This window comes from Daphnia carinata, chromosome 8 (genome assembly GCF_022539665.2).
Source record: "Daphnia carinata strain CSIRO-1 chromosome 8, CSIRO_AGI_Dcar_HiC_V3, whole genome shotgun sequence".
Taxonomy (NCBI): domain Eukaryota; kingdom Metazoa; phylum Arthropoda; class Branchiopoda; order Diplostraca; family Daphniidae; genus Daphnia; species Daphnia carinata.
Window position 1 is genome coordinate 3,257,611 of NC_081338.1, and position 20,337 is coordinate 3,277,947.

General features: G+C 40.0%; 5 protein-coding genes across 6 annotated transcripts; 1 reads left to right on the top strand and 4 right to left on the bottom strand.

Moving 5' to 3' along the window:
• Nucleotides 1-1,704: 1,704 nt before the first annotated feature.
• On the top strand, nt 1,705-9,720 carry LOC130703787 (muscle LIM protein Mlp84B-like). 2 transcript variants are annotated; one of them, XM_059496581.1, is made up of 11 exons: nt 1,705-1,890; nt 2,709-2,841; nt 2,947-3,118; nt 6,506-6,620; nt 6,702-6,798; nt 7,427-7,508; nt 7,668-7,794; nt 7,864-8,039; nt 8,119-8,242; nt 8,320-8,604; nt 8,687-9,720. In XM_059496581.1, the coding sequence occupies exons 2-11, from the start codon at nt 2,727-2,729 to the stop codon at nt 8,855-8,857; spliced, it is 1,464 nt and encodes a 487-aa protein (XP_059352564.1). In that variant the 5' UTR covers nt 1,705-1,890; nt 2,709-2,726; the 3' UTR covers nt 8,858-9,720. The 2 variants fall into 2 exon arrangements, with proteins under 2 accessions (XP_059352564.1, XP_057381223.1); XM_057525240.2 differs by lacking the exon at nt 7,427-7,508 and adding an exon at nt 6,930-7,017 and having other exon boundaries at nt 1,706-1,890.
• A 1,266-nt stretch (nt 9,721-10,986) lies between these two features.
• LOC130703789 (uncharacterized) lies at nt 10,987-12,754 on the bottom strand. The gene is made up of 5 exons (XM_057525243.2): nt 12,659-12,754; nt 11,697-12,573; nt 11,521-11,631; nt 11,303-11,437; nt 10,987-11,204 (listed from the first exon to the last, which is right to left on the bottom strand). Exons 1-5 carry the CDS (start codon nt 12,680-12,682, stop codon nt 11,059-11,061), a joined length of 1,293 nt encoding a protein of 430 aa, XP_057381226.1. The 5' UTR covers nt 12,683-12,754; the 3' UTR covers nt 10,987-11,058.
• A 1,011-nt stretch (nt 12,755-13,765) lies between these two features.
• Nucleotides 13,766-15,598, bottom strand: LOC130703790 (uncharacterized). Its single transcript, XM_057525244.2, has 5 exons — nt 15,449-15,598; nt 14,508-15,381; nt 14,319-14,429; nt 14,106-14,240; nt 13,766-14,032 (listed from the first exon to the last, which is right to left on the bottom strand). The coding sequence occupies exons 1-5, from the start codon at nt 15,473-15,475 to the stop codon at nt 13,920-13,922; spliced, it is 1,260 nt and encodes a 419-aa protein (XP_057381227.1). The 5' UTR covers nt 15,476-15,598; the 3' UTR covers nt 13,766-13,919.
• Nucleotides 15,599-16,083: 485 nt separating this feature from the next.
• Nucleotides 16,084-17,744, bottom strand: LOC130704153 (uncharacterized). Its single transcript, XM_057525626.2, has 5 exons — nt 17,619-17,744; nt 16,657-17,536; nt 16,465-16,578; nt 16,256-16,390; nt 16,084-16,193 (listed from the first exon to the last, which is right to left on the bottom strand). The coding sequence occupies exons 1-5, from the start codon at nt 17,742-17,744 to the stop codon at nt 16,084-16,086; spliced, it is 1,365 nt and encodes a 454-aa protein (XP_057381609.2).
• A 282-nt stretch (nt 17,745-18,026) lies between these two features.
• Nucleotides 18,027-19,864, bottom strand: LOC130703791 (uncharacterized). Its single transcript, XM_057525245.2, has 5 exons — nt 19,712-19,864; nt 18,739-19,618; nt 18,556-18,669; nt 18,345-18,479; nt 18,027-18,273 (listed from the first exon to the last, which is right to left on the bottom strand). The coding sequence occupies exons 1-5, from the start codon at nt 19,736-19,738 to the stop codon at nt 18,191-18,193; spliced, it is 1,239 nt and encodes a 412-aa protein (XP_057381228.1). The 5' UTR covers nt 19,739-19,864; the 3' UTR covers nt 18,027-18,190.
• Nucleotides 19,865-20,337: the final 473 nt, after the last annotated feature.

Here is a 20,337-nt window from a genome sequence, read left to right on the forward strand (position 1 = left end):
CCAGCTGGCACACACAGGCCGCCTTCTTGTGCGCGACACTCGCTCCGTCCGTTTCGTCACCGGTGTGAAGCTTTAGAAAGAAATGCTTCTCGTTCCACACTGCTTTCAGGTCACACCCACAATCTCAAGACGCTGTCTGGAATCCTTCCGCCGGCTGGAAGGGAGAGTCTCATTGGCCCTATATTTGGTCATTTCAAACGGTCTGTTGGGTGCAAACTGAATAACGCAGAAAAAAAAGGGATCTTTTCAAAATCATTGTGATGTCCTCAAAGTGATGACAAATCATCACGTAGATTGTCAGCCGATGGACAGGCAACGTCCTATCCTGAAAAAAAAAAAAAAAAAAGAGTTCTCTTATACGCCATCGATCACGATAGAAATCCCATAACGGGACATTTGCTTGCCGCTATCCGAATAATTAAAATTTTCTTTTTGAAAACAAAAAAAAAATGTGAAGGCAACATATTTGACTTGTTTTTTTTTCTATACTTCAAAGTGCCCGGGTCTATTTCTGAGACGTGAAAGAGGGGGGGGGGGGGGGAGAACACATGTGTTACCGTAGAAGAAGAGAAAAAAAAGGGAAAGAGATAAATGAGAAGAAGAAAAGATTGTCGGCTGTCACCGTGCCCTCGTTCATCGAGGTCACATTCCTCGCCCTTTTTGCTCGCAAAAGTCTCTTCACTTTCGAAAAGTGTTCGCTGAGGGATGTTGTGCCGTTTGCAGCAGGGAGATCGTTCGCTGCTGCTTAGTTTGATACACAGGCCGGGATGATTCACGGCTAAACTTAGAAAATAACCAACAGATCATTTGTTGTTCTGCATAACACATGGTATAACCTTTAAGAGAAAGAACAAAAAAAACAAAAACGACACTCAATAACAACGTGAACCACGTTGGTAGCTATATGTAGAATACCAATTGTATAACTTCTTTTAAAAAAAAAGAAAGAAATGATTAAGCTTTTTTTTAGTATTATTTTCTCCGACATCTGGCTCTGAGCGTGACGAATTCGTGCCGCTATGTCTGTTAAATTCTACCTTTAATGCCAACACCTCTCGTTAAAGATTTTCCAAAAATCTGTTGGCCATCGTTTGACAAAAAGAAAAAAAGAAGAAAAAAAACGATGACATGATTCCGTTTCTCTGTGAGTGGGGGGCTGCGAACTAGGCCGCGGGAGTGAGCGGGTTGAAAAGCGCGTCAAACGTTCTATCGCACGGGCCGCTGCTAGCGATGCGCTGTCGGCGCCGAGTGAAAAATAGCTATTGAGCGCATCGGTCTATAATTAAACCTAAGAAGTTTGTGGGGGGGTTAAAAAGAAAAAAAGAAAAAAAAAAAAGATATACTAGAACCATCCCAAAAGTCGAAGAGGAAAAGGGCGTGGTCAAGAGGAAAAGCATTGAAGATTCACGCCGGAAAAGAAGCAAGGGGGCAAAGCAATTTGAAAAAAGGCCGCAAAAGGGAGGTACGATGCACGTGGATTCTCGATGACGATTGGATGGCCTTTCGCACACACGACTCACCGTTTTTGCCCGTCTTCTTCGCCGGCCAACAGTTTTTCTTTTTTGTTTTTTTTTGTTTTTTTCGGGTGGTGCTGTAACGTGTCATATGATTTGTTTTCGTTCTTTCTTTTTGTGAACTTGACCCCCGCACACGTCCCTCCACCCTATATTACACGGGGTGGGAGCATGGCTAGTCCTCACTAAAAGCTCTCAGCTAAAGCAGAACCGTTCGCTCCAGCATCGCCGCCGCCGCCGCAGCAGCAGGGATAGAAACCCAGTGCCTTAACCTGTCTCGACGCTAGTTGGTTACCGACTCTGTGACCTAACACACGTACTTACTTTCACTCGTCTCTTTCCACCGTTTTGATTTAACGAGTACCCGTTCAAGCCGGTAAGAAACACCATCGTCTTTTTATCTCCTGTCCTATCTGTTCGAAAAATTTTGCCCAGAGCCAGCGTGTTTTTGGCTTTTAATTCCAAATGCTAATTTTAGTTTATTGACATCGCAAGTATTTTTTTTGGGGGGGGGGATAGCCATCGCATACAAAACATTGGGTAAAAGTTTGTTTTGTTTTTGTTGTCTCTTGTGCCACGTCACAAAGTTATTGGCTGGGGATGGCAAATAACGACATTCTATTTGGCGCGTCGTTCAATTTTTCTGTAACGTTCCACGCCAATGGAATAAGGAAAAATATTTCCTGTCGCTTTGGAAATGTTGTTTGTCATTTTTGGCTCGATCATTTTGCTTCTTGAAAATCCTTAGGATAGGATTTTTTTTTGTTTTTGTTTTTGCCTTTTGTTATTGTTTAAGGTGGGTAGTGACGCGTGTGTGTTGGCCGTATCTAACACCACGAAGCCGTGCGTGTCTATTACCCCCAGACGATCCCCCGCTGCCGTTTTTGCCCGTTAGATTTTTTTGGGATCTAATTTTAAACACTGAAAACGAGTCAGACCCCAGCACGGCCATGTAAACCAGAGATACATATACAACACGGGAAAACGGGGGCGGTCCAATGAGGTCCTTATATGGACCTCCCTGCTACTTGATACGTTTTCTCTCTCAAACGTTGGCGCATCCTTTAAAAATAAAAAAATGGCGTCGGCGATATGTCGCGTGTTTTAGGGCGATCCGTCAGGATATTTGCAGTGTTTTTTGTTAGGGAAATGATCACTCATTTGTCCGTTTCATTTGAATTTGGGGGAGGACAGAACCTTTAGCACTTCAAGATGCCTTTCGCCCCTGCCGAGATCCCCAAGTGCCCGAAGTGCTCCAAGTCCGTGTACGCCGCCGAAGAGCGCGTAGCCGGTGGCTTGAAATGGCACAAGCAGTGCTTCAAATGCGGTAATGTTAACACACACACACGAAACAACGTTCGAAACCCACACATTTTATTTATTTATTTAATTTTTTTTTTTTGAAATGTTTTAAAATGATAAAATCCTATAGGCCTGTGCAACAAGATGTTGGACTCGACCAACGCCAACACTCACGAGAATGAGCTCTTCTGCAAGGTTTGTCACGCTCGCAAGTACGGACCTAAGGGATACGGATTCGGCGGTGGTGCTGGCGCCTTGAGCATGGACACCGGTGAACATCTGGGCAACACTCAGTCCGTCTCGTAAGTCCTGACATTCTCATTTTTTTTCTCCTCTTTAAAAAAAAAAAAAAAATTTCAATGGGTGGATTTTTAACAACATTTTTTTGTATACATACATATATATCAAAGCGTAGCCTACGTTACACATGACCAATCGTCGTTCTATAACCGATTAGCTCAAATCCTTTGTGTACATTTCAACAAACAAAAAAAAAAAAAGCAGAAGCCAATTCGTTTTTATTTTTCTTAATTACTTATTAATTCGTGGCATTTGTTTTTATTTTATTTTTTTTGGTTTGTGAACGGTTGACTTAACGCCAATCGCGCGCTTCATTCAAATTTTTTAGCTTCTTTTTTTTTTTTTTTGGCCCACCCACCAACAGCATTCATAAAATTATTGTCGGGGCCCGATTTGAAACCAATCCAATCCGATGGGCAAATCAATTTTTCATTGATCGAAAGTTTTAATTTTAATTCTTTGCTATAATACGAAGAAATTTATAAATCAGGTCGGGGGCTAATGAAAAAAAACAAAAAACAAAAGGGCGTTCCTTACACCACTTCGTGTTTTTTAGTTGTTTTGACTTTGTTGTTAGCATCTAATTGTCGTCGACAATCGATGAGACGAGCAAGAAATATTCAAAAAGAGTGACGTGTTGTCTCTCTCTCTCTCTCTTTCTTTTTTCCCTTCTTTTTTTCCCCATGTTTGGTTCCTGTTCTCACATTAGAAACAAGCCGATCGACGCTGTTTACGGGCCTAAGCCTTGAACGCGCCAGTAGTAAGGAGAACGCCACGTTGCAAACACACACACACACACACACCTTTACTGCCTATTAAAAAAAAAAACAAGACTCGAAAAAAAAAAAAAGAAAATAATAAGACAAAAGAACAAGAACCACAGACTCCCATTATCCTCCCCTTTATGCGTAATTTTCTTAAAGAAATTCAAATTTTGCGCGCTTTTTAAATACTTTTTCTTTGCCCTTCGATTCGAAATTTGAAAATGACGGCTTTATTTTCTGAGTTCTTAAACTGACTGATCTTCCTCGCTGTATACGATTGACATCCCTCCTTTTTGGCTTTAGAAAAAATGTTTAAACTTTTCTCTTTTCCGTTCAATCTCTTAGCCCTTTCCGCTTAAATTTTTGGTTCGTATTTTTTTTTTTTTAAATTTTGATTTGATGTGGCGTTACAATTATCTACCACCATTGGTTTCAGTCAAAATAAAAAAATGAAGAAAAAGAATTTTCTTCCACGTCTTGTGATCCGTAAAATTTTCAATTCCACTTTTTGCGTCATGACGTCACTCTTAGCCCCGTGTGTGTCCAATCGGCGTTGATGATTACGGCGCTACCCGTTCGTATATACAGTATATATACATATCAGATCAGGTATTTGTGTGTGTGGAAGACGAAAGCAGAAGATAAAGGTTTGAAATTCTCCTCCAGTATTTTTTAATCAGCACAAAACATATATATTTTTTTTTAATTCTTTCTAATTCGTCTTTGAGCTATTTGGCACTTTTGGCTGATTGCTAGCGCAGCGCGAAACAAATTTCGTTTGCAGAATTGATTAAAAAAAAAAAAGAAAATGATTTAACGGTTTTTTTTAAAAAAAAGGAACGGGGATATCTTGGCCTTTTAATTGAATTAATTTCATTTACAATTCCTCCCTCACCGTCACCTCTCACTCTTGGTTGCTAGTCTGCCAGAGCTCTGGAGTTTGATCGTTTTCGTAACATGTGCACACGTCACGTGTGTCCGTGTAATTCATTAAGATTTGGCTGAATTTTATTTTATTTTTTATTTTTTTTCTCCAGTTTCTGTCTCTCTCTCTCACTTTGTTGCTTTCATATCGTTTTTTCTTTTAAAAAATTGACACTCACCACATCGGTATCTATATAGCATCACTTATTAAAAAAAAACAAAAAACTTCACGATTGTGACTGTCTATCACCTTTTATTTTTTTCGTTTATTTTTGGTTTTTGGTTTCTTTTTAATTTTCTTTGATGAAATAACCAGCCGCGAACGAAAAGAGTTCAAACATTAGAATTTTTGACGATGCACAAAAAGTAAAAATGATAATAATACTCTTCAGTTGATACTGATGTGCACATAACAAAGTCCATGAATGAGAAGAGAAAGAACGGCCATCAAGTGTTAATGATTGCCGTCGTATCGGATGGTAATGGGATAAGGAACTGCCCTGTATTTTTTTTTTTGTTTTACGAGCCCTTCGATTATTTTTATAAATTTCTTTTTTTCCCCTCATCTAAAAATCAATTTTCAGCATATCATTCCAAATTTCAAATGAGAAAAAAAAAAAAGAAAGTAAATCTAGGCAAATTGTCTTTTTGAAATTGTTTTATTTTCTTCAAAATTTATTTCCGCATTGGCGGGACAATCAAAACGAATGGAATTGATTGTCGGATTGAATTTTCATTCATAATCTGCTCCTACCTACATATTGGACAATTAGATGCCTGATGTTCTGCTCTCTTTTTTTTCCACATTCCTTGTCATTCGTATTTGGCTTTTTCCCATCTCTTTTTTTTTTCGATATTGGGAGTCCCTTTTCCCGTTGCTATTTCACATCATTTGACAGTCCCCAATTCTATAGTTGATTTTCTTTTCGATAGTAAACGCAAATTCCAGATCTCGTTTAAAAAAAAAAAAGAGAGAGTCGCGTCGTATTTACCTTCTCCTTTGCCCTTAAACGCTACGACTAGCACGACACACTCGATTTAACTCTTACTAAACACACACACACGAAAGACGAAGCAATATTCACACTCACGCTTTACCGATAATGCGCTTATTTACCTGCTGCTACAAAGCGATAAACACATTATTTTTTTTTTGTTTTGTTTTGCCCACGTTCATCTTTGAAAGCTTCGACAGCTTCTGTGATTTGATAGGAATCTTTAAACGCATTGACTAAAAAAAAAAACAATACATAAGGGAAAACATTAAAAATTAATAGAACGCTTGGCTTTCAATTGTGCCCTCACATTTGTTTTTTTGCGGCATGATGTTGATATTTTCATATGGGGTGTGGTCGAAAACGAAATAACTCAGCTTCAAATAACTCGGAATTTTTCGATTGACGTTCTATCCAGTTTTCGGGGAAATTCGATTGTTTACTTCATTTGCTGTGTAAATGAAAACAAGACATAAATATTTACGTGTGGTGTTTCGTAGTCTTACGAATGATAAACAATGACAACGACTTTCGTCTCGAACTGGAATGAAAAACCATCGAGCTTTTTGCCTGAACGTTTTTGGCAGTTCTGTTCCAGGACAGACTTTGATTTTTAATCTGTTTTCTATCCGTCATCAAACGATTTTAACAATTTTTTTTTTTGTTTTCGTTTAATCTTTCTTTTACCCGCGATCACGATAAACAGCAACCGTCCGGTCCCGATTGCCGAGAAGCCCGTGCCCCAAGCTCCGGCCGGAGAAGGATGTCCTCGCTGCGGAGGCCACGTCTACGAAGCTGAAAGGATGTTGGCCGGAGGACGGGTATATTATTTTAAAAAATGATCTCATTTTTCAAATTATTGATTCAAATATTTTAATGTTTCCCCTTTTTTAAATTTTTAGTCATGGCACAAGAAGTGCTACAAGTGCAAGGACTGCCGCAAGCATTTGGATTCGACCAATTGCTGCGAAGCGCCCGACAAAGAGATTTACTGTAAACGTACGTATATGCCCTTTCTCGATAACGATAGGTTTCTTTTAAGAAACGTGTTCCATAAGATGATCTAATAACGTGGGAGTAAAAAACAAAAAACGAAGTAGAAAAGAAAATGATTGGATGAAATTCATTAGTGTGCTACGGCAAGAAGTTTGGACCGTCCGGCTACGGTTTTGGCCAAGGTGCCGGTATCTTGCAGAGCGACGCTCTGACAGTTTCGAGGTATATATATCCTAAGAAAAAAGTTCCATAACAGTCGAAGACAAATAAAATCAAAACAGCAAACACTGAATGAATAAAAAAAAAAAACAGCAAAGAAATGGCTTGAATTTTAACGATGGCTTCAAGAATTTTTTGCGCTCATCTTACAACAAACCAATACGAAATAATTCATTCCGCTAAACTTTAAAAAACAAATTCATTCCGATTTAATGTAGTATTAAAGCTTGGCTGTATCTATATAACCTGTCTAACACATAACTTTTTCTTTCTTTACCTCCTTTTTTTTTCAATTTTCCAAAACCCATTTTGGGGATGAACTTCCGATGGTTCGCTCGACCCCCGCTGATCATGGCAAAATAAAACATAAAACATTATTTAAACCTTTTCCGGCCTATAAAAAATAATCCAGTTTGCTATGCCAAACAATTCGGCCCGATTGGCTATGGCTTTGGCACAACACTTACCTCCGATGTAGATCGCCTCGATAAGGGGTAGGTCTGCCCGCTGCTTTAATATTTATCGATTGAACTGCTTCCATTCTTTTTCTTGCTTGTTTACACTCTGTACAATAGACTCATCTGATTTGAATTGAAAAATCGTTTTATACACTCGCCATATTAACAATTGCTTTTGATTGTTTGACGCAATAGCGATGCGGAAAAGATGAGACCGAGCCGGCCGGATTTGGGGGTCATCAAGGCCGTCGAAGGCCAGGATGGTTGCCCGCGCTGCGGTGGAGCCGTTTTTGCCGCTGAACAAATGTTGGCTCGCGGAACGGTAAAACATTGTTTAGTTATAAAGCCTCATTTCCATATTTAAAATCACGTGATTCATTGCTTTGGATAGGTGTGGCACAAGACTTGCTTCAACTGCAAGGAGTGTCATCGTGTCTTGGACTCGGTGCTGGCCTGTGACGGACCAGATCGCGACGTCTACTGCAAGCTCTGCTATGCCAAGAAATTCGGCCCTAAAGGCTACGGATTCGGCGCTGGTGGCGCTTTCCTGATGGCCGATTCCATCCCGTACGTGACTTCAACCTTCACATTTATTCACAAGATCCAGCATTTTTATGCGATCATTTTCTTTGATACAAACAAACAGGAATGGAATGGAAATGGCATTCAAATCGATTGATACCAAGACCATCAAGGCTCCCGAAGGCCAGGGATGCCCTCGCTGCGGTGGATGCGTCTTTGCGGCTGAAATGATGCTTTCCAAGGGACAGGTGTGTTTTTGCAAAATCATCGAAATAAGAAAACCTCGTGTAATTTTCTTTTAAAAATCCCTCAAACAAAATCTCAGGAATGGCATAAACTGTGCTTTAATTGTGCTGATTGCCATCGGCCACTTGATTCGGTTTTGGCCTGCGACGGCCCTAACAAGGATATTTATTGCAAGGCTTGCTACGGCAAGCGATGGGGACCGAAAGGTTTCGGTTACGGACACGCCCCAACTTTGGTATGCACGTCGGGAAGTGCTGATGTGCCCGTCGAGGCCAAGCAAGGCATCAAGGCTCCCGAAGGCGAAGGCTGCCCTCGATGCGGTTTCTTCGTCTACGCTGCTGAGCAGATGATTAGCAAGACCCGAGTAAGTTTTGTTTTGTTCTTTTCAATTTACCTCATTATGAAAAAACAAGTGATTGGAAAACAAAAAAATATTGCGACGTTAGATCTGGCACAAACGCTGTTTCAATTGCGGTGATTGTCACCGTTCGTTGGACTCGACCAACCTGAACGACGGTCAAGACAATGAGATTTACTGTGCCGGTTGCTATCGCAAAAAATACGGACCCCATGGCGTCGGTTACGGAATGGGTGCTGGAGCTCTCCAGACTTTTTAAAAGAAAATGAAAAACGAAAGTTTGTTCGACGATGATTGTTGATGGTGGCACGACGAAACGCGCGCTGTCCGCTGCTTCAGACCCCAACACAAAAAAAAAAAAAAAAAAAAAAAAAAAATAGAAAAAGATAATTAATCAACGCTTTTTTTGAAATGGAATGAGGAAATCTTTTCTATAATTAAAACACACACACAAAAAAAAAAAAGAAGAAAAGGGAATAATTTTTCAAGCTTTTTGATATACGTGTCCGAAAAAGAGTCTTAATTTACCCAACCAAAAATAATCCACACTGTTCAATCCTTTTTGATTGTTGTTTCTCCTTCCGCTCGAGTTTGTCCTCCTCTAAAATGACTTAAATACTAATGGATCATTTATCTCTTTATATTCGGTAGCTATCTAGTTTCTTAATGGCAAGCCATTTCTTTTTGCAAAATGTCATTTTTTTGTTTTTGTTTTTTTTTTGAATTTCGAAGTGAAAATGTTCCTCTTATTCACGGAATGAGTCGTTCTAGTCCCTCATTTTATACGTGCATCTTATCGAGAAGCCCTTAAAAAAAAAGAAGAATGAAATCAAAATTGAATGACGGATAGAGAAAAGAGAGAGAAAGAAAACGACAACAGGTGACGCTTAGGTTCCCATTTCTTGGACATTTCTCTTTTCATTTTTTAATATTTTTTTTATCCTTTTTGGGGTTTGTTTATTTCTTTTTTCTGTTTGGCTTTTGATATTATTATTTGATGCTGCTATTTTCTTATTATTTATAAAACACATGTTGAATTTTTTATGTTATTTGAAGGAGAGCGCGCATGTGTATGATGACGATGTGTCCGAGCGTGATGAAAAGAAGGCCATGTATGTATAACGATTGTTTTGATTATTAATTTGTTTGGCATCGTCCTTTTTTTTTTTTTTTAATTTAGATATTTCTTTTTTTAAACTTTTATTTTCATTGCCTTATTATATACATACTTTGCGGCTTTTGGCGACCATTTGAAATTGATGTCCACCCAACAAGAACAACCATAACGAACAGACACATGTTTCTAATGACTTTATACCGTCTTTATATATACAAAACAAACAAAAAAATAACACGCGCTGACAGCTGATTAAAAAAAAAAAACAGAAACAAAAACTTTTTCTCTCTTTTTTTTTAAATTCCAATTTCCACCTTTTGATTTTCACCCCTTAACTTCTTGTAGTAGCTTCCTTCTTCCGTTAAAGAATATCAGACTTTAAAAAAAAAAAATTAGTTTGTTTTGTTTTTTCCCATATCGCTTGATATAATGTAGGACAGTTCTTTTTTCCGAATGCTTGGCATCGTTAATCATTTCGGTTCAGACTTTTGAAAAGCATTGCAAACACGAAACTTGAGACGTTTTTGGATGGGGGAGGGGATGCAGGGCTTTTGTTATCATCATTTCTTTTTTTTTTTATCTTTGCCTGTTGTTGTCTGTCGGGTCACACACAAACACACACAGATAAGTCGAGCAACATCATCTGACTGAGAGCGAACGAAACAACGAAGCTTACACTGCCTTGAAATACACGAAGAATTTCTAGCTGATTGATTATATACTTTCAAAAAAAAATCATCGCGCTACGATTTAAAAAAAAAAACAGGTCCTTCGTTTTATTATTTTATATTAAAATCCATGCATTAGCCGAACGACAAACCCAAATAGGAAAAACAGCAGATGGAACATTGAAATTTCGGATTTGGTTCAACAAAAATATTGTATCTAATAATGGTACAGATCGCCTATTTAGAATTGATGCCCATTCTTCTACGGCAGTTGACGAAAAAAATAGGAAACAAACAACAGCGTATACACAAGTACTACATGGAGCTGGTACGTCGCTATTGTTTGTTGACTATGAGATTTCAGGTAGCTTCGAAATAGGAATGCCCTCTGAAAGAGAAACTTTCACCGTTCTTTCGGCGATCTGTACACACAGAGGGGGGAGATATTTGACCCACCTAGAAATTTGTTCCTTTAAAGAATAGGACACCAAAACGGCCCCGCCTTATAATGGTTTTCGGGGGAAAACGGAAAAAAAACATACCGAATTCATAGAAAAAAAATATTTTTGTGCTCTAGGCTATTTTATATTGTATGGTAGTAGAACTGTGTATGATTCTTTCAACAACAAAAAATAGTAATGGAATCTCTTGGTATTGGCGCCGGAATGAAAAGGCTCAGACTATTGACACTTCCGCCGAATGCCCATACAGCTGCGCAGGGTGAGCTTCCTCTCGACTGCATCTGGCATTTTGATTGACCTTTAGGTCATCGTTTTCTTTTCTCAAGAAACTGATCTGCCGTAGGAGCGAGTCGGTTGAGCCTGAAACAAGTAGAGCGTGTGCAAAAAAAAAAAAAAAAAGGTTAGTTGAAGTGAACACATCGTTATATTGAAATTGCGCTGGACGCTGTCCGCCTTACAGCAAGACACTTCCTCCAATGGAATATCGGCGAAAGAACGTCCATCCATGCAAATGCCATTGTTAACACGGCCCAGAAGAGGGCGATTATCGCGAATTAGCCACGAAATCTCGCAGCCACATGTGATCCTTGAGTCTGAAAGAATTCAACATTATCCCAAAACAAGTTTAATGTTATTTCTTCGATTCGTTCTACAAACGTTTTTCTTCTTTAATTACTTGAGTTCAAGTTAATGGTGAGACCGTTCGACTGCAACGGGCTAAGGAAAACATCTTCTTGGAACTTGTCCATCTTAAAGTAGAAAGTGATGGTGTCATAAATAAAAAATCCTGTTGCGAAAACAAGACAAACTGTTAGTCGATTCAATCTACGAATCCTGCGTTTCGTTACGTACCTTCTAAAAGAGCCACGTCGTAGACCATGGACGAACTGGCGGAATAGAATTTTGCAAATAGAGGTCGTGATTGCGATCTCGGATTCGGCAGCGAAATGGAAATGTTGGTCGCACTTGAATTCAGCGTCATCGACACGGTATGCAAATCAACGGCGTGCGTCAAATCAACTACCGATGTAAAATTATTGCCTTCCAAACGCAATTCTTGGAGGAAACGCAGCTGAGGGACGAATTCAATCGAATCGTCTCGTAGACTGTTGCCCGTAAGGTCCAAGTAAGTCACATTAGCGAGCGAGGCTCCTGGAGCTAAGGTGATCTGCGAGAGTCCTTTTTGACTTGCGTAGTTCCACGAACTTGGAGAATACACCGTGAAATTGGTCAAACTGTCGAGAGTGGGTACGTTTCTAATTTTATCGACGTGGCTGTCCATAAAGGCTAATTTCCTCAACTGATCGCAGTTCGTTAAACCAGTTGCATCGAATTCGCGCATATTACAGTCTGCGAAGGTGACATTGCCTGTTAAACCGCACACGTCCGCGCTGTCAGTGAATGCCCTCGAGCTGAGCATTAGCATGTTTCCGGTAGTTGAGTGTCCGTGGCTGCAAGTAAATTTAACTTCCGGGATTTGATTTCCCGCGAGGAAATCGTCCGGTATGTAATTGAAGTAATCTCCGATCCCGTTTACTTGGAGGAACGAGATAGGACCATAGGGTTTGTAGAATTCCAGCTTTGCTCGTATGGTTTCAGCACTGCTATAGTAAGCGTCGCAGTTAAGAGCAATTCCAGAGTTAACAACTTGACAATAGCATATAGAAGATCCACTAGGGCAGGAAGCCTTCTGTGCATTGGTCAATTGAGCAAACACGACAAACACCGTCTGTTTCAAAAAGAAAAATGATTTAGTTTTTCTTACTGTGTGTGCGTAAAATTTAATGTAGTAAAAAAATACGAGTTCAACTTACAAGAAGAATAAATGGATTCGCCATTGCTGATGTCTATAAGACAGGAGGATAAGAGGGAGATGAAGACGACCTCAGTCGGATACAGTGGTTTGTCCTAGTATGAAGAAGATGAGTTAATTAGGTGGAGCTTTTAAATACATGTACTGAACATGTTTCTATGGCAACGATACGGTAACTCTGAATGCTCTTATTACTTAGAGATAAAATATGGACAGTGATGTGAACCAGATGGATTTCTTTGAGTTAGTGACAGTGAGAGACCTTTGTTCTAACAAAATTTCGTCATTGTCACGAGAACTGTTGACATTGTTACTGGGAAATCATTTCAGCATCCACCCAAGTGATCGTGAATACACGACATTTATTGAAATCTAGCGTTGCTTCACGCAAGGTTCAAAGTATAAAACAACAGTTTGTTAAGCTTATACCTGTTGGACAGAGATGCTGATATCTACTTCATCATGGCTGCCTTGGAAATCTGCCCCGATTAGCTATGCAGTCAGACCACTAGATTCAACTACACCTGTCAAAGAAAAGGTGAAACGACATGTCGCGGATAACAAGGTATCACTTTCTTTTCCCCATTTTCACTTGAAATGTTTTGTAACGCAGTGCGTGCATACTTCCGACTTCACCGAGTGAACTGTGGACAGGCAAAAGACGCGTCTCGAACTGTTTTCTTAACAGAAAGGAGAAATGCAAAGTTTGCCATCTGCGATAACAACCGGTGAAACTCAACAAGGTTTCCTTTCCTCCGATTTTGCAAATATAGTTCTACTAAATGCCAATGTTTCAAAGGGGAGGGTCCGATAAATTCCTACCTGTCCTACGCCCCCCCTTTTTTTTTACCTTTCCCATTTTTTTTTTTGAAGGTGAATTCCCAACCTTTTGTATAAATATCCATTAACTTCATGGGGAGGTTAACGTCAAAGAAATGGGCTCAGAGGAGAAGGCGCTAAACTGTGCCCTTTTGCTGTGCCCATCAAATATTTTGAAGGGGAAAGGTAGGACACTCTTCATCACAACTGAACGTACAAAACTAAAATACATTCAATCAAAATAATCCATTTAGTATTTTTCTTGTTATTTAGGCTGGCTGTCTTTTATTGCTAACAATACAGGACGGGTGCCAATGCAATTAAAGGCCGTTCGGGATTGAAAATCAACGATCCTATATTGTAGTAACGTTATTGTATTGAAATAGATTTATTGTTAGCGAAATGGAGGTTGATGTGAATCATCCATCAATCCGCAAATCGACCTATGACTGTCGTCCAGCGTTCCGACCGTAACGGGAGCTCACCATCACTCCCGGACTGCCATTGTTTTTATGGGAACGATCAATACGATGGCGGACGCGTGAGTCTTTTAAACCTAGAAGAAAGGCGCAATGCACTTGTTATTGTTTACAGAGCAAAAAAAAAAAACGGGAAGTTCGTGTTGTTACAGCCTGATAATTCTTGTTCCGGAATGGATTCAAACGCGGTTCCATCCGCGCAAAATCCGTTGCGAACGCGATTGAGTAACTGGCGATTATCACGTACCAGCCACGCGATATTGCAGCCGCATAAGAACTTCGAATCTGAATAAGTTGAGGCATTTTAATTGAAAAATCGAAATCTTTTTAGTGGTTTATATTTTAATGCTATTTTGCTCTCACCAGAATTTAGATTAATGATGAGGTTACTCGACAGAAGTGGGCCAAGGAAGACACTCTCATCAAACCTCGTCATGTCCAGTTTCAGGTTGAGGACGTCATAGCCGAACATACCTTCATTCAACATATGAGTTTGCAGTGTAAATTCACTTGCTAAATAGAGAAAAAGCTTTTCATTCACATCACACTGACCTCTTAAAGAAGTGACTTCATGAACCGTATTGGAACTGGAATAAAAAGAAGCTTCCAGAGGCTGCAGCTGTTCCCTGGGATCAGGAAGTTGAATGGAAACGGAAGAGCTGATGTCCAGGGTCGTCGAGAAGGTATGCAAATTCAAGCAGTTAGTCAAATTGGGAACGGAGAAGAAATGATTGCCTTCCAAATGCATCTCTTGCATACTGGCTTCCTGGGACACGAACTTGACGGAATCATCTTCCAGGCTATTACCAGTAAGATCCAGATAGGAAAGCAGAGGAAGCGAAGCTCCTGGAGCTAAAGCCATTCGTGAAAGACCTCTTTGCGGAGCGGCTGTCCATTGCCTGGGAGAATAAACTGTGAAATTCTGCAAATTCTTTAGCGTGGGAAAGTCGATGAGGCTCTCGACGTGACTGTCTACGAAGGCCAGGTGTTTCAGCTGATGGCAATTATTCAAAACAGCCGCATCGAACTGACGCAGATTACAATCTCTGAAAGTCAAATTGCCCGTCAATCCGCATTCGCCGAAACTGTCTTTGAATGCGTTAACGCTGATCATTAGCAAACCGTCGTTGACGTTGTGATAATGGTTGCACTGGAACGAAACGCTCGAAATCTGATTGGCTACCAGGAAATCGTCCGGTACGTAGTTAAATACGTTTTGCTTAATTCGAATGATATCGAATCGGACGATGAGCGCGTACGATTGATAGAACGTGAGGGCTTCGCTCATTTTCTCGGCAGTGGCGTAATCGCCTTCGCATTCAATCCAGAATCCAGAGCCTTCGGGATAGCAGCTACAGTACGAGGTGGGATTAGTATCGGGACACGAAGGACTTTGAGCTCCTACTGCCAATGCGCAGTAAACAACCTGTGCCATTAAAACGACGAACATCAGACTTGAATCTAAGGGATTCATACGAACTCGATATACTTACGAAGAAATAAACAAAGGACACGGCCATTTTGCCGAGAGAAACTGAACGTGAAATCACGGTAAGCAAACTTAGACTACACGCCAGAACTGTCTATAATTCAGAGCCAAGTTCAATCATTTTGACTAGTTCAATATCAGGAACGTCAGTCCGTACACAACGCAATCAATAAATAACTTTTTACATTGATAAAAAAAGGAGAGATGCATGGACACACGGGCACGAAAAATCAATAAAAGCAGCATTTGTAGGCTCTGTATGTTTGTGGAGTGAATGCAGGTATCGTTGTGTTGCTAGTTTAAAAAAAAGAAGCCGTTGGTAAACAAAAAAAACGCTCTGCATAACAATGTAAGGATTGTCGTCTTTCCAACCAATCAACTGTAAAAGCTTGCGATAAAAAATGTTGACCAATGACGATATATATTTATGGATATGTCCCAAAAACTAATAAATCATTAGATGCCTCACAACAACTTGTTTTTATTTCGAACCATAGCCCTGATATCGCAAATAATTAAATCACTATTGTACAGGAATTAAGGTGGGCTTTTCTTACAACAAAATATGCCATGACACGAAACTGTTACTACAGGAAAAGAATTCAAAAAATATTTCGTTTTGAATCGACACATATAGACCTAGAAATCATGACGTGCTTCGGAATGTAATAGCTGATTTACGGTAGCTTTCAGGTTTTCAATCTCTTTCTGCTGGCGCTCGATGCGTTTCATCAAAGATCCCGACCCACCTTCAAAATGCAAAAAATTTGTAACGATTGCTGTAAATGAAAGCTTAGTCATATCAGATTACAGCATGCGAAATCTTCCAATGGAATCGACTCGAATGAACGTCCATCTGTGCAAAATCCATTCTTGACTTGATTGAGTAGAGATCGATTATCGCGCAATAGCCATGAAATGTAGCAGCTACACAAGATCCTTGCAGCTGATTGATCCATGATAAAACAAAAATCAATAACAATATAGGTATACCGACTAACACGAAGAAGCCTTTCTTACCTGAGTTCAGGTTGATGATGAGACCAGATGATTGGCTGAGTTGTTCGAAGAATACATCCTCTCTGAACTCTGTCATGTTTAGTTTGAGATTGATGGCGTCTTGCCCAAACATTCCTTTATTACATTAAAAGGTGAATTTTAGTTGAAGCTTATTGTTTTTTACATTATAAGAAATCAATCAAATTTGTGTACCATCTAGAAGTGCAACTTCGTTTTTTATTTTAAAATTTGAATAGAAACTGGCGTTTAGAGACCGTGACTGCGATCTCGGATTGGGAAGCAGGATGGGCGTCGATGAGCTCACGTTCAGCGCGATGGAGAACGTATGCAAATTAAAAGCGCTAGTCAAATTAGGGACGAAGGCGAAGTTGTTTCCTTCTAAATGCATCTCCTCAATGATTGTTTCTTCAGCCACAAAGCTGATGGAGCCATCGTCTAGGCTGTTTCCAGTGAGATCCAGATAGGTAAGAAGCGGAAGAGATGCACCTGGAGCTAAGCTCATTCGTGAAAGACCTCTCTGATTGGCACCAGCCCATTGTCTTGGCGAATACACCGTGAAATTTGTCAAGCTCCTCAGTGTGGGAATGTCGATGAGACTTTCAACATGGCTGTCCATGAAAGCGAGTTTGTTTAATCGGTTGCAATTGTTTAGAACGGCCGCATCAAACTGACGGAGATTGCAGTTTGAAAATGTTAAATCACCTGTGAGGCCACATTCGTTGAAACTGTCGGTGAACGCGCGGACGCTGAACACCAAAATGCCTTGATTGACTGAGAATCCGTGACCGCATTTAAAAGAGACGCTTGGAACTTGATTTCCCACTAGAAAATCGTCTGGAACGTAATTAAACGTACTCTGCATAATGTTTTTTACGGTCAAAGAAACAATGAGGCCGTACGATTGGTGGAATATCAGATACTGTCTAACTTCTTCGGGATCTGCATAACCACCATCACATTCGATCCTGAATCCAGGGCTCTCGGCGTAGCAACTGCAATATGCGGCGGGACCGCCAGTGGGGCACGTCGGATTTTGTGCGTTTACAATTGACGTTAACGTAGCAAAGCCTACCTGTGGTGAACAACATCAGGGAAGAAGATAAAATGCCCTTTTTTAATTTAGGCATATTATAATGGATTCAAATTTTACTTACGAAAAGGAAAACTAAGGAATTTGTCATTCTTTCTGTTATGGAAATGTTATTGACTTCGGAATAAAAGATGCCTTGATCGAAATTAAAACTGCTGATAGAACGTGAAGGTTGTGAGCTATTATACATGCAGATTTTATTTAGGAGATATTCGATATCTCCAATCAGTCCCAAATAAAACAGAGTGTTTAAAATAGCTACTGTGGTCAAAATGCTTTGTAGGGACGTTACACTTTCATGATAAGGAGGCAATAATCACAGCTTTCGTGAGTTTAATGATCGATGTCAAAGGCATATGTTCTTTCCTACTATCGTCTAAAGTTTATCGGACCTAAACTGCGTAATGTTGAAGCCCCGTTTAACGAATATGTTGCTACAAGTAGCAGAACGGCAAATTTATTTAAACGAATCTACAAGTACTCGCCGTATATTTATATTACATACACAGCAAATGTATACACAGAGGGTAGAGACCAAACAAGACTTTATGTTCTAATGTCATTCACATACTTCACTAAAGATTGCGGGGCTAAATAGTCTTGATTGGCAAGAGGGTCCGCTGCAGACTCAACATCTCAATTAGTCACAAGAAGAGCCTTTAGATCGCTTATCTCCTTTCGTTGGCGTCTAATCAGCGCCATCAAAGGCTCTGTTGAACCTATGATTCAGTTTTTAAAAAATCAATAAGCATCTATGAAGATAGGCTTCATTACAGCTTAATTGTCTTACAACAAGAAACGTCTTCCAAAGGGTATGTTTCGAAAGGTCGCCCATCAGCACAATTTCCGTTATGTATTTGAGAGAGCAGAGAGGGGTTATCACGAATGAGCCATGCAATTGAACATCCACACATAATGCGCGCATCTATATACATATTGCAAAATGGCACACATCATCATTAGTTTACCATAGGATATTTACAATTAGAAATAGTTCATACTTGGGTTTAGGTTAATGGTGAGGCCACTCGACTGGAGAAGGGGGTCTAGGAAAACTTCCTCAGCAAACATCGTCATGTTCAATTTAAGGTTTACAACGTCCTGGACAAACATCCCTATAATGCGAATAATAAATTAAAGCTTATTTTTGTATAGCAAATTAGTAGATACGAAAGAGGCCATACCATCAAAAGCAGTTACGTCGTTCACAGCATTGGAGTCGGAATAAAAAGATGCAAGGAGAGGTCGTGTTTGTGATCTCGGCTTGGGGAGAAGAATAGAACTAGACGAACTGGAATTCAGGGTGATGGAAAACTGGCGTAAACTAAAACAATCCGTCAAATTGGGCACAGTGGAGAAATTGTTGCCTTCCAAATAAATTTGCTCTGCATTTCTTAGCTGAGATACAAATTGAACCGAGTCGTCTTCTAGACTGTTTCCGGTGAGATCAACATAATTAAGAAGAGGAAACGATGAACCGGGAACCACCGTGAGACGGGAAAGGCCTCTTTGCGTTGCACCAGTCCAGAAGATTGGCGTGAAAACGGTCAAGTTTCTCAAGCTTTCCAATGTCGGGAAATCGATGAGGCCTTCGACGTGGCTGGACATGAATGCCACTTTTTCCAATCTATTGCAGTTTTTAAATGCAGATGCATAGAACTGACGCAAGTTGCACTGACTAAAATTAATTTCTCCTGTTAAACCGCATATTCCTTGGCTGTCTGTAAAAGCGCCAACACTGAATGCTAACATGCTATTTACGGATGAGGAATGGGAACATTGGAAGATGACGTTTGATATTTGGCTGCCTGCTAAGAAATCATCTCCCACGTAATTGAAAAACGATTGCCCGATTCCGTAGACGTAAAGAGTGGCAATGTTGCCGTAAGATTGGTAGTACGTGATTACATTTCTCATTTGTTCCGGACTGGTTTTATAATAGTTAACATCGCAATCAATTTTGTAGCCTGTGCTTTGCGGATAACAATAGCAACGAGTTCCACTTGGACTCGAAGAGGGACAATTCTGAGCATGAGCTCCTGTGGCCAAGACAAGAAATCCTACCTGGTAACGGTAGTTTTTTAACGAAAATCACACACAAGCAGAAACTGAAATTGATTTTTTGCTATCATCAATCAAGTATTTAAGATTACTTACAAGAAGATATGATGTGGAACTAGCCATAGTTCACGGCAAAAGAATTATTACAAGACCTTGCTTAAAACTGCCCTTTCTCAGTCCTATACTGTTGCCTAGCATGCAAGATGAGCTTATTATATACCCGATCTGTTTCCTAGGTTTTCCCAGACTGTGAGCAATTGTGGTCATTAGTTTAAGTTTCCTGCGTTGATAAGACACTAAAGAGCAGATGCGTACGGATTCTTGACATCCTGACATTTATTGAGAAGCTGAATAAATAAGACTTAAGGTATGGTTGTGTCATGATCACGAGGATCGTTGATAACATAACGGAAGTTATCAACGATCAAGACGTTTGGACTTGCCCAAGCATACAATGAGAGTAACAACCTGTAACACAGGTTTGTCTATTGATTCTAGGAATGCATCACAGATTTCAGCCGTCAGCAAGACGTGGCACATATGGGCAAGATTCCTTTAAAACAAACACGAGTTAACGTGTAGGAGGCGTGCATAAAGTAATTGGCATGCGGACTGGCTTAGGTTTGCTACATAATAGATTTTGAGGCGTGTGACCTATGCAATATCATCGCGGAATAATGACTTTCTGTTTGTTTTGTATGACTAAGGTTATTTTCCAAGAT

Bases quoted from the DNA above. Each gene is read 5' to 3' on its own strand.
- LOC130704153 (XM_057525626.2), bottom strand. From the start codon at position 17,744: ATGTATAATAGCTCACAACCTTCACGTTCTATCAGCAGTTTTAATTTC. The intron at 17,537-17,618 runs GTAAGTAAAATT...TGTTCACCACAG, and splicing joins ATTCCTTAGTTTTCCTTTTC to GTAGGCTTTGCTACGTTAAC. The intron at 16,391-16,464 runs GTAAGAAAGGCT...TGGATCAATCAG, and splicing joins CATCATCAACCTGAACTCAG to CTGCAAGGATCTTGTGTAGC.
- LOC130703787 (XM_057525240.2), top strand. From the start codon at position 2,727: ATGCCTTTCGCCCCTGCCGAGATCCCCAAGTGCCCGAAGTGCTCCAAG. The intron at 2,842-2,946 runs GTAATGTTAACA...AAAATCCTATAG, and splicing joins CAAGCAGTGCTTCAAATGCG to GCCTGTGCAACAAGATGTTG. The intron at 6,621-6,701 runs GTATATTATTTT...TTAAATTTTTAG, and splicing joins GGATGTTGGCCGGAGGACGG to TCATGGCACAAGAAGTGCTA.
- LOC130703791 (XM_057525245.2), bottom strand. From the start codon at position 19,738: ATGGCTAGTTCCACATCATATCTTCTT. The intron at 18,480-18,555 runs GTATGAACTATT...ATATGTATATAG, and splicing joins CACCATTAACCTAAACCCAA to ATGCGCGCATTATGTGTGGA. The intron at 18,274-18,344 runs GTAAGACAATTA...ACTGAATCATAG, and splicing joins TTTGGAAGACGTTTCTTGTT to GTTCAACAGAGCCTTTGATG.
- LOC130703789 (XM_057525243.2), bottom strand. From the start codon at position 12,682: ATGGCGAATCCATTTATTCTTCTT. The intron at 12,574-12,658 runs GTAAGTTGAACT...TTTTTGAAACAG, and splicing joins CGAATCCATTTATTCTTCTT to ACGGTGTTTGTCGTGTTTGC. The intron at 11,205-11,302 runs GTAAGGCGGACA...TACTTGTTTCAG, and splicing joins ATTGGAGGAAGTGTCTTGCT to GCTCAACCGACTCGCTCCTA.
- LOC130703790 (XM_057525244.2), bottom strand. From the start codon at position 15,475: ATGGCCGTGTCCTTTGTTTATTTCTTC. The intron at 15,382-15,448 runs GTAAGTATATCG...TTAATGGCACAG, and splicing joins TGTCCTTTGTTTATTTCTTC to GTTGTTTACTGCGCATTGGC. The intron at 14,430-14,507 runs GTCAGTGTGATG...TGTTGAATGAAG, and splicing joins TGAAGTCACTTCTTTAAGAG to GTATGTTCGGCTATGACGTC.